This window comes from Coregonus lavaretus (assembly GCF_964263955.1).
Source record: "Coregonus lavaretus genome assembly, chromosome: 21".
In the NCBI taxonomy this organism is placed as follows: Eukaryota; Metazoa; Chordata; class Actinopteri; order Salmoniformes; family Salmonidae; genus Coregonus; species Coregonus lavaretus.
The window spans coordinates 34,966,558-34,978,747 of record NC_140008.1 but is presented as its reverse complement, the minus strand read 5'-3'; the positions used below and the strand labels follow the sequence as shown (position 1 = coordinate 34,978,747).

The 12,190-nt window shown below is 42.6% G+C and overlaps 1 protein-coding gene across 1 annotated transcript; it reads right to left on the bottom strand.

The window, feature by feature from the left end:
* Window positions 1-3,870: 3,870 nt before the first annotated feature.
* Window positions 3,871-6,385, bottom strand: LOC311148879 (proteasome subunit alpha type-7-like). Its single transcript, XM_084185887.1, has 7 exons — window positions 6,182-6,385; window positions 5,642-5,768; window positions 5,354-5,478; window positions 4,968-5,090; window positions 4,635-4,754; window positions 4,329-4,391; window positions 3,871-4,231 (listed from the first exon to the last, which is right to left on the bottom strand). Exons 1-7 carry the CDS (start codon window positions 6,281-6,283, stop codon window positions 4,136-4,138), a joined length of 756 nt encoding a protein of 251 aa, XP_084042013.1. The 5' UTR covers window positions 6,284-6,385; the 3' UTR covers window positions 3,871-4,135.
* Between the last annotated feature and the right edge of the window lie 5,805 nt (window positions 6,386-12,190).

The window sequence follows — 12,190 nt, the reverse complement described above, 5'->3', positions numbered from 1 at the left end:
GAGCGCCAGTGAACCAAGCTTAAAGGTTTTATGACTTACACATAAAAAAAACTATGTTACAAAGTATACTGTGTATAGTGTTAATTGTAACCCTGCCTTGTTACAACGTCTACTGTGTATAGTATTAAATGCAACCCAAATAATAGATTTTATGACATAAAATTAAAATACTTTTCTACATTGAAAGTCCACTGCTTAACATTGTTTGTCTGGCTAACCAGACTCCTTGCTCTGGCCAAACGCTACCCCACACACACAGACATTAGTTTCTTCTAAAGTATTTTAATGATGACAGAGAAGCGTAATAATTTAGCGTGAGTAGTCAGGCTATAAAATTGTGTGTGTGTATAGAGTGAAATTAATATTTAAAGACAACCACGTTTCCATCCACAGTTTTTATGCGAGTGAAGTCATACCATATTTTAAAAAATCATGACATCTGATGGAAACAGGAAGATTCGGTACAATTTTATAAATGCCAACAGATAATTTGTTAGTTCGACACGGTGGGATCTTTTTGTGTTGGTAAAATGTATAATCAGAGAAATTGTGGTGTAAACGCCTTTATGTGCAAATATTGATATAATAACCATCATATGGAAGTAAACTTGGAGTCACGGGATGACATGGTGTGTGGTCCTCCCACTACGACTCAGGAAACCATGCAGTTCCGAGGCAGGATTGTGTCGAGGCACAGATCTGGGAAAGGGTACCAAAACATTTCTGCAGCATTGAAGGTCCCCAAGAACACAGTGGCCTCCATCATTCTTAAATGGAAGAAGTTTGGAACCACCAAGACTCTTCCCGCCCGGCCAAACTGAGCAATCGGGGGAGAAGGGCCTTGGTCAGGGAGGTGACCAAGAACCTGATGGTCACTCTGACAGAGCTCCAGAGTTCCTCTGTGGAGATGGGAGAACCTTCCAGAAAGACAACCATCTCTGCAGCACTCCACAAATCAGGCCTTTATGGTAGAGTGGCCGGACGGAAGTCACTCCTCAGTATAAGGCACATGACAGCCTGCTTGGAGTTTGCTAAAAAGGCACCTAAAGGACTCAGACCATGAGAAACAAGATTCTCTGGTCTGATGAAACCAAGATTGAACTCTTTGGCCTGAATGCCAAGCGTCACGTCTGGAGGAAACCTTGCACCATCCCTACGGTGAAGCATTGGGGTGGCAGCATCATGCTCTGGGGATGTTTTTCAGCGGCAGGGACTGGGAGACTAGTCAGGATCGAGGGAAAGATTAACGGAGCAAAGTACAGAGAGATCCTTGATGAAAACCTGCTCCAGAGCGCTCAGGACTTCCGACTGGAGCGAATGTTCACCTTCCTACAGGACAACGACCCTAAGCACACAGCCAAGACAACGCAGGAGTGGCTTCGGGACAAGTCTCTGAATGTCATTGAGTGGCCCAGCTAGAGCCCGGACTTGAACACGATCTAACATCTCTGGAGAGAACTGAAAATAGCTGTGCAGCGACACTCCAACATGACAGAGCTTGAGAGGATCTGCAGAGAAGAATGGGAGAAACTCCCCAAATACAGGTGTGCCAAGCTTGTAGCATCATATCCAAGAAGACTCAAGGCTGTAATAGCTGCCAAAGGTGCTTCAACAAAGTACTGAGTAAAGGGTCTGAATACTTATGTAAATGTGGTATTTCCGTTTTTTATTTTTAATACATTTGCAAAAATTTCTAAAAACCTATTTTTGCTTTGTCATTATGGGGTATTGCGTGTAGATGAGAAGAAAAAAAAACAATTTAATCAATTTTAGAATAAGGCTGTAACGTAACAAAATGTGCGAAAAGTCAAGGGGTCTGAATACTTTCCGAATGCATTGTATAATCAAAATATACAACAATAGACAATATAATGCTAATATTACATCAGATGTCCTTTGGTCCTACAGTATCTGACATCTGAAGAGTCGGAGTAAGGAAATCAGTCAATTGAAATAAATTCATTACGCCCTAATCTATGGATTATGACTGGGAATACATATATGCATCTGTTGGTACAGATACCTTTAAAAGAAAAGTAGGGGCGTGGATCAGAAAACCAGTCACTATCTGGTGTGACCACCATTTGCCTCATGCAGCTCGACACATCTCATTTGCATAGAGTTGATCAGGCTGTTGATTGTGGCCTGTGTAATGCTGTCCCACTCCTCTTCAATGGCTGTGCGAAAGTTGCTGGATATTGGCGGGAACTGGAACACGCTGTCATACACGTCAATCCAGAGCATCCCAAACATGCTCAGTTGGTGACATGTCTGGTTAGTATGCAGGCCATGGTGGAACTAGGACATTTTCAGCTTCCAGGAATTGTGTACAGATCCTTGTGACATGGGGCCATGCATTATCATGCTAAAACATGAGGTGATGGCGGCAGATGAATGGCAAAACAATGGGCCTCAGGATCTCGTCACAGTATCTCTGTGCATTCAAATTGCCATCGATAAAATGCAATTGTGTTCGTTGTCCGTAGCTTATGCCTGTTCACAACGTTGACGTCAGCAAACTCCTCGCCCACACGATACCATACACACTGTCTGCCATCTGCCCGGTACAGTTGAAACTGGGATTCAACCATGAAAAGCAAGTGTGCCAGTGGCCATCGAAGGTGAGCATTTGCCCACTGAAGTCGGTTACGAAGCCGACGGACGACGAGCACGCAGATGAGCTTCCCTGAGATGGTTTCTGACAGTTTGTGCAGAACTTCTTCAGTTGTGCAAACCCAGTTTAATCAGATGTCCGGGTGGCTGGTCTCAGACAATCTCGCAGGTGAAGAAGCCGAATGTGGAGGTCCTGGGCTGGCGAGGTTACACGTGGTCTGCGATTGTGTTCGGTTGGACGTACTGCCAAATTCTCTAAAACGACGTTGGAGGCGGCTTATGGTAGAGAAATTAGCATTACATTCTCTGGCAAGAGCTCTGGTGGACATTCCTGCAGTCAGCATTCCAATTGCATGCTCCCTCAACTTAAGACATCTGTGGCATTGTGTTGTGACAAAATTGCACATTTTAGAGTGGCCTTTTGTCCCCAGCACAAGGTGCAAATGTGTAATGATCATGCTGTATACTCAGCTTTTTGATATGCCACACCTTTGATATGCCACACATTCTTTTGGCAATGGAGAAATGCTCACTAACAGGGATGTAAACAAATTTGTGCAGAACATTTCTGATAAGCTTTTTCCATGTATGGAATATTTCTGGGATCTTTCATTTCAGCTCATGAAACATGGGACCAACACTTTACATGTTGTGTTTATATTTTTGTTCAATAATAATATTTTGTCATACTGTAGCCTAAGAATATAGGACCCCGAGTTTTACCTGACCAGGTCATGAGATCAGGAAAAACTCCAGGCCCCAGAAAAGACACATACGAATTTTGCCACACCTCTTTCAAACCTGTGGTGAAACTGACTGTAGAATATTACAATGCAGCCTTTGATTTATGATGAAATGTGATTAGTCATCTTATTTCTATTATTTAGATGTGTACAGTGGTTTTGTAATGTGTTCTTGCCTGACTTTTCCACAAAAAAAAAAAGTGTTTCAAGGAGAATTGATGCTGCCTGCAAGCCAAGCATCCCCAAAGGTGAGCACTTGAACCATATTAAATTTCACTACAGAAATTCTAGAAAGAGTCTGGAACCTATTATTTGCACATAGGTAGGCTACACAACAAAATTGGCCAAAGCTATACCATCTGCAACAAACACAATATGACAATTCTCATCTCTTGGTTATATTCTATTTGCTATTTATGGTAAGCACTTGCATACAGATCAATACCTGAGTGGGAAAGCTTTTTTTACTCAATTCTTGATATCAACGTGTAAATGAGACACTTGATCAGTTAAATACAAAGAATAATATTTTATTATTCAATATTACATTTATAAACCGCATTATTTGTGGAGTCAAATGCTTCAGGGTCAGCGTAATGTGCTAACATAACAGTGAACAAAATGGTCGTAGCTAATGTAACCACGCTACAGAACGAAAGAAGTGAAGACAGGAGTGTGTGTTGTTGGATACAGGGTGTATTGAATGCATTCACCCTGAATTGAAACGTATCCTATCCTCACACAAAGTGAAAACAGGTGATGTGAAAGACCAGTTTGATTTATGTTGATTTCTTCTGCTTCTTCTTCTCTGCCTCCTCTTCTTTCTCCTTCTCGATTTCAGCCACAAGGGTTTCAATTTCTTTAGACTCCAAAAGCTGAGAGAGAAAGATGTACAAAACAGGAAATGATTTCAAAAGACATCCATCCAGAGAATAAGTCAGTTAACTGCTGTTGAGCTATTAGTGTGTGTACCTTCAGTGGCTGATTTCTCCTGATCACAGCCAGCTCAATGTTCTTTCCTCCTGACTGGACGACCTGTGAGGATAGGGTCAGGAGGTTAGCATGCTGTTGTTCATTACCATCAACCACCATTAGTGACTTAGTTGCACGATTCACACTATAGGACCGACCCAAACCATATTGTGCCGGCGCAGATATTTTCGTTTCACATTGTCCTTTCCAGCAACTATAGTGGATGCGTAATCAGGCCAGCCCAGTACAGCTCGCCTTGGCCATATAGTGTGGATCAGGCAAGTGCTGGTGTTTGCACTAGCCTACCTCCAACAGGGCTTTGATGGCCAGCTTTATAGCCTCGTTGTCAGTGGCGATGGACTCGTCTGTGTAGTTCTTCTCCAGAAACTCCCGGACAGTCTTTGCACTGCGACCGATGGCATTAGCCTGCAGAAGAGTAGATGGAGAGGTTACCAACAACAAATCAAGTAACCTTACAAAATAGTTTGACTGATTTAAACCACAAATCCAAGGCAATTTACAACACCATTTCTTACAACAACAAAAAAAATAGGTTAAATAAAGCCAGTATTAGTGTGGGCATGTGTGTTCTGCTTTCTACTCATAAAGCCAGATATGAGGCCACTGTCTGCCACACACCTTCCAGGCATGGTATGTTCCAGACGGGTCGGTTTGGTATAGCCGTGGCGTTCCGTCGTAGTCGAAGCCCACGATTAGAGCAGAGATACCGAAGGGTCTTCGTCCGTTACTCTGTGTGTAGCGCTGGAGGCGTGTTAAGAGAGAGATACATTCTTAATCAAGGGGTTTGACTGTGTGAGAAAATGCCTTGGTCATGTTCATTTGTCACCAAATGGAAGAAAACTGAAACAGGGATGACTACCACTACCTGGACACTACCAATAAGAAAGTCATTTTTATTTTCTGTTGGAAAGTGTTTCACTACAGTGTGCTCCAATGAACACTTGAGCTGAGTGATTGAGTGTGGCAATGACTCATGTTCATACCAGTGTTTCGGTGCAGCCTACCTGTTTGAGTGTAGCGATGTGGCGTGTGATGTACTCCACCGTAACAGGGTCCTCTACTGTGAGCCTGTGGCTCTGACACTCCACCCTGGCTCTGTTGATAACTATACGAGCATCTGCTGTCAGACCTGGAAGGTCAGGAGAGAGACAATATCAGTCACAACATCATACATTTCAGGCCTGTTATTCAACACCAACACAAAACACCTGCGCTTCCACAAAATAAAAAGCAGGCCTTGCATCTGAAATCCACAGCAGAGGCTAAATGATAACGATAACTAATCAAATTACCTGCAAATGCCATGCACACATGATCATCCAGTGCACAGATCTTGCGTACAGTCCTCTCCTCTTGGAGTTTAGCGACAGACTTTTTCTCAACACCCAGAACGACAATGTCTTTCCCACGGATGCCAACCTGCACACATTAGCAAGAATGATTAGTCTGCATAGCTCCATATAAAATTAAGCAAATCTGTTATAATTTTTCTGAGATGAGCAGCCAGACTGTAATAAAGACGACCTGGAACGAAACCTGTGTGGCAACGTTAGCTAGCTGGGATAGTTGGCAGGTTAGCAACAACATGCAAGTCATGCTGGCCCCGCTGTGTAAGTAACGGGGTAGCTATCCTCTAACGATGTAACTAGCTAGCTTGAAAATGAGCAAGATGCTTCTTCACAGCTAAAGCTACAATCCATTGTCAGTTCGAATTCACAAAGCAACTGAAGTAGTTACGACTGGAAACCAAACGCAACTTCAAGTAGCTAGCTAACGTTAGCAAGTTAGCTAACTAGCGTGGCTAGTTAAGCTAGCTAGCTAATAACACTCACCGCAGTGGAGCCTTTTTTCACAGCCTCTTGCGCATATTCCACTTGAAACAGGTGTCCATCAGGGGAAAATACTGTTATAGCTCTATCATATCGGGCGGCCATCTCTAACCACTAAGAAAAGTTAAATAAATAAAAAAAATACGAAGGCTTCACCTGTTAGCTAAACAACCCGCTAAGGCTTTGGACCAATGACTGCTTTGGACTGGTACCAATTTGCGCATGCGCTTGTAGCGACGCGCTGAAGAGGCGGTGCTGTTGATTCGATCACCTCCGTTCCGCCAACAAAAACAAGAAAGACCTAGCAAGAATAAGGTCGACCTTATTTACTTCAAAGTAAAAGTCTGGAAATAAGATCGTGAAAAATAATACAAGTGGTCGAAATTCGTAACATTTTATGAGGAAATGTTAGCAGACTTAGTTTAACAATATGAAAAAAGGAATAAAGTTAATCGCCTTTATAGCACAAATTATATTATAGCATTGACATTATTGTTAACAGCATTAAAAGTAATCATTACTAGATAGTTATCATTGTAACAACAGTTATTAGGCTACTATTAATAGTAATAATAGTAATAACAATAGTAACAATCTTGTGGACTTCAGGAGACAGCAGAGGGAGCACGCCCCTATCCACATCGACAGGACCGCAGTGGAGAACGTGAAAGTTCCTCGGAGTACACATCACTTATAATCTGAAACACAGACAGTGTTAACAGCGCCCTCTTCAACCTCAGGAGGCTGAAGAAATGTGGCTTGGCCCCTAAGACCCTCACAAACCTTTACAGATGAACAATTGAAAGCATCCTGTCGGGCTGTATCACCGCCTGGTACGGCAACTGCACCGCCCGCAACCGCAGGGCTCTCCAGAGGTTGGTGCGGTCTGCCCAACGCATCACCAGTGGGACACTGCCTGCCCTCCAGGACACCTACAGCACACGGTCACAGGAAGGCCAAAAAGATCATCAAGGACATCAACCACCCGAGCCACGGCCTGTTCACCCCGCTATCATCCAGATGGCAAGGTCAGTACAAGTGCATCAAAGCTGGGACGAGAGACTGAAAAACAGCTTCTATCTCAAGGCCATCAGACTGTTAAATAGCCATCACTATCCGGCTACCACCCGGTTACTCAACACTGCACCTTAGAGGCTGCTGCCCTATGTACATACTGAAGACATGGAATCACTAGTCACTTTAATAATGTTCACATACTGCTTTACTCATTTCATATGTATATACTGTATTCTACTGCATTTTAGTCAATGCCATTCCGACATTACTCATCCTAATATTTATATTTCTTAATTCCATTATTTTACTTTTAGATTGTGTGTGTTGTTGTGAATTGTTAGATCATACTGCACTGTCGGAGCTAGGAACAGAAGCATTTCGCTACACACACAATAACATCTGCTAAATATGTGTATGTGACCAATAATAGTTGATTTGATTTGAGTAATAATATTATTATAATAATTATAATAATCAACTTTAGAAAAACACTTTAAAATCCCATTGTTAATTAGCCCATATTCATATTGCACGATGTTCAGTACGTTTTTCATATTGTACATACTGCACCGTAGTACACAATTTCCTGTACGTTGTGTCGCAGTAAAAGGGGGGTCCATTCTACTCAGGAGCACTTCTAGTTTCCAAATCCACAGAGTTTACACCCGGAGGAGCGTCGCTGCTCATTTGGCAGCCCTTATAGAGCGGCCCATCAACTTAAATCCAATAGTTTTTTCATCTTGGACATACATATTGCCCAGTTCTACCATACATGTTTCTAATAATGAGCTGATTAGTAGAATCAGGTGTGGTAGAACGGGGCTTGAACATGAAGCCACCCCTGATACAAAGTACTAACAAATCACAAACTGCTGGGAAAAACCCATAAAAATATGAATAATTATTCAAGGACAGAAGGGGACAGTCAGTGGGGTAAGGACATGGTCAGATCAAGGACAGGAGGGGACTGCCAGTTGGGTTTAGTTTAGTTTATTAGGATCCCCATTAGCTACTGCACATGCAGCAACAACTCTTCCTGGGGTCCACATAAAGCATACAGTACAAATACATGACATGTCACGACTCCTCCGAAGCTGCCACCTCCTTGTTCGGGCAGGCTTCTGCGTTCGTCGTCACCGGCCTTCTAGCCACTGCCGCTCCTCATCTCATCATTCCATTTGTTTTGTCTTGTTTATTACACACACCTGGTTCATATCGCCTCATCAGTCCCTGTATAAGTGTTCCCTCAGCCCCCTTGTCTTTGTGTGTGATTGTTTATTGTGGAGGATAGAGAAGCTCGGTGGAACGCCGTGTATTTTGTTTCGCCAGGAATTTTGTTTCGCCGGGATATTTCCCTGTGTGCCTTGTATTTTACAGTGCATCTGTTTTGCGCACTGAAGTGTTTTGACGCAACACTGCATTTCAGAATAAATCCTGTTATTCACCCTCCTGTGCCTGACTCCTTCGAAATCACCTCATCACATGACAAATAGACAAGAACAACATAACATATTTTTTTTGTCATTTAGCAGACGCTCTTATCCAGAGCGACTTACAGGAGCAATTAGGGTTAAGTGCCTTGCTCAAGGGCACATCGACAGATTTTTCACCTAGTCGGCTCGGGGATTAGAACCAGCGACCTTTCGGTTACTGGCACTATGCTCTTAACCACTAAGCTACCTGCCGCCCTCATATACAGTACAGTTAAATTAGATCTTTAGAAAGAGGAGAGGGCTGTGATACAATATGTTATTTATAGTGGGGGAAAAAATTATTTAGTCAGCCACCAATTGTGCAAGTTCTCCCACTTAAAAAGATGAGAGAGGCCTGTAATTTTCATCATAGGTACACGTCAACTATGACAGACAAATTGAGATTTTTTTTTCAAGAAAATCACATTGTAGGATTTTTTATGAATTTATTTGCAAATTATGGTGGAAAATAAGTATTTGGCCACCTACAAACAAGCAAGATTTCTGGCTCTCACAGACCTGTAACTTCTTCTTTAAGAGGCTCCTCTGTCCTCCACTCGTTACCTGTATTAATGGCACCTGTTTGAACTTGTTATCAGTATAAAAGACACCTGTCCACAACCTCAAACAGTCACACTCCAAACTCCACTATGGCCAAGACCAAAGAGCTGTCAAAGGACACCAGAAACAAAATTGTAGACCTGCACCATGCTGGGAAGACTGAATCTGCAATAGGTAAGCAGCTTGGTTTGAAGAAATCAACTGTGGGAGCAATTATTAGGAAATGGAAGACATACAAGACCACTGATAATCTCCCTCGATCTGGGGCTCCACGCAAGATCTCAACCCGTGGGGTCAAAATGATCACAAGAACGGTGAGCAAAAATCTCAGAACCACATGGGGGGACCTAGTGAATGACCTGCAGAGAGCTGGGACCAAAGTAACAAAGCCTACCATCAGTAACACACTACGCCGCCAGGGAGTCAAATCCTGCAGTGCCAGACGTGTCCCCCTGCTTAAGCCAGTACATGTCCAGGCCCGTCTGAAGTTTGCTAGAGTGCATTTGGATGATCCAGAAGAGGATTGGGAGAATGTCATATGGTCAGATGAAACCAAAATAGAACTTTTTGGTAAAAACTCAACTCGTCATGTTTGGAGGACAAAGAATGCTGAGTTGCATCCAAAGAACACCATACCTACTGTGAAGCATGGGGGTGGAAACATCATGCTTTGGGGCTGTTTTTCTGCAAAGGGACCAGGACGACTGATCTGTGTAAAGGAAAGAATGAATGGGGCCATGTATCGTGAGATTTTGAGTGAAAACCTCCTTCCATCAGCAAGGGCATTGAAGATGAAACATGGCTGGGTCTTTCAGCATGACAATGATCCCAAACACACCGCCCGGGCAACGAAGGAGTGGCTTCGTAAGAAGCATTTCAAGGTCCTGGAGTGGCCTAGCCAGTCTCCAGATCTCAACCCCATAGAAAATCTTTGGAGGGAGTTGAAAGTCCGTGTTGCCCAGCGACAGCCCCAAAACATCACTGCTCTAGAGGAGATCTGCATGGAGGAATGGGCCAAAATACCAGCAACAGGGTGTGAAAACCTTGTGAAGACTTACAGAAAACGTTTGACCTGTGTCATTGCCAACAAAGGGTATATAACAAAGTATTGAGAAACTTTTGTTATTGACCAAATACTTATTTTCCACCATAATTTGCAAATAAATTCATTAAAAATCCTACAATGTGATTTTCTGGATTTCTTTTCTCATTTTATCTGTCATAGTTGACGTGTACCTATGATGAAAATTACAGGCCTCTCTCATCTTTTTAAGTGGGAGAACTTGCACAATTGGTGGCTGACTAAATACTTTTTTTCCCCACTGTATGTTTTTTAAAGCTAAACTTTATTTTTGCCTGAGTAACCTCTGGTGGAAGAGCATTCCACAATGGCATGGCTCTATAGATAACAGAGCGACGCATTAAATCTGTTTTTGGTTTGGGTACCGTGAAGAAGCCCATAGTGGCGTGTCTGGTGTGGTTTGTATGTCTGTTTGAAGTGTATGCGAATAGATTATACAATTGGTTAGGTCTTTTTAACACAGAAATGTTTCTTAAAAAGACTAAAAGAGAAGTAGTCCATTTCTCCTCAACCCTCATGAAATACTATCATGCATGTTGTTGATGTTAGTTCTGTATGTGCAGTTAAGGGTGAGGCGTGATGCTTTGTTTTGAGCCAGCTGTAGCTTTGCTAGGTCTTTATTTGCTGCACCTGAACATATTACCGGACAGTAATCAAGATGGAACAAGATCAAAGCCTGAACAACTAGTACAGTTGATCTTTGTGTCAAAAACCAGAACATATTTTTATAACAGACATACCTCTCCCCATCTTCACAACAACTTTGTCAATATGACTTGACCATGATAACTGACCATCCAATGTTACTCCTAGGAGTTAAGGTTCTTCAACTTGTTCAATCGTCACACCCTTTATACACAACTCCAGTTGAGGTTTAGGTCTAAGAGAATGCTTTGAACCAAATACAATGCATTTGGTTTTAGATGTATTTACAGTGCCCTCCACAATTATTGGCACCCCTGTTTAAGATGTGGTCGAGGACTTCCAAAAATTCTCCTTTTTTTTAAACAACATAGAACCCAAATGCAAAAAAAGAGAAAAATCCAACCTTTTATTTAAGTACATTACTTTGGTGTAAAAAAAATAAATCACACATTTAAAAATAAAAAAACTTGAAATCATGTGTCCCACAATTATTGGCACCCCTGATGTTAATACTTTGTACAACCCCCTTTTGCCAACAAGACAGCACTTAATCTCCTCCTATAACATTTCACAAGATTGGAGAACACAGAGAGAGGGATATTTGACCATTCATCTTTGCACAATCTTTCTAGATCATCCAGTGTCCTGGGTCCTCTCTTATGCACTCTCCTCTTTAGCTCGCCCCACAGGTTTTCGATTGGGTTGAGGTCTGGGGACTGAGATGGCCATGGGAGGACCTTGAGTTTGTGACTGCTGAACCATTTTTGTGTAGATTTTGCCACATGTTTTGGATCATTATCCTGCTGAAAGACCCAATGACGACCCATCTTCAGCTTTCTGGCAGAGGCCATCAGGTTTTTATTTAAAATGTCCTGGTAGTTCAAAGCGTTCATAATGCCAAGCACCCTAACAAGGTTCCCAGGGCCTTTGGAAGAGAAACAGGCCCACAGCATCACAGATCCTCCACCATACTTCACGGTGGGCATGAGGTGCTTTTCGGCATACTCATCTTTTGTTTTACGCCAGACCCACTTAGAGTGTTTGTTGCCAAAAAGCTCAATCTTAGTCTCATCTGACCAAAGCACACGATCCCAGTTGAAGTCCCAGTGCCGCTTAGCAAACTCCAGACGTTTACGTTTGTGAGTGTTAGTGAGAAAAGGCTTTTTCCTTGCATGCCTCCCAAACAGCTTGTTGGCATGTAGAGAGCGTCTGATGGTTGTTTTGGAGACTTTGTGA

Bases quoted from the DNA above. Each gene is read 5' to 3' on its own strand.
- LOC311148879 (XM_084185887.1), bottom strand. From the start codon at position 6,283: ATGGCCGCCCGATATGATAGAGCTATAACAGTATTTTCCCCTGATGGA. The intron at 5,769-6,181 runs GTGAGTGTTATT...TAATGTGTGCAG, and splicing joins TGAAAAAAGGCTCCACTGCG to GTTGGCATCCGTGGGAAAGA. The intron at 4,232-4,328 runs GTACACACACTA...TTTCTCTCTCAG, and splicing joins GGAGAAATCAGCCACTGAAG to CTTTTGGAGTCTAAAGAAAT.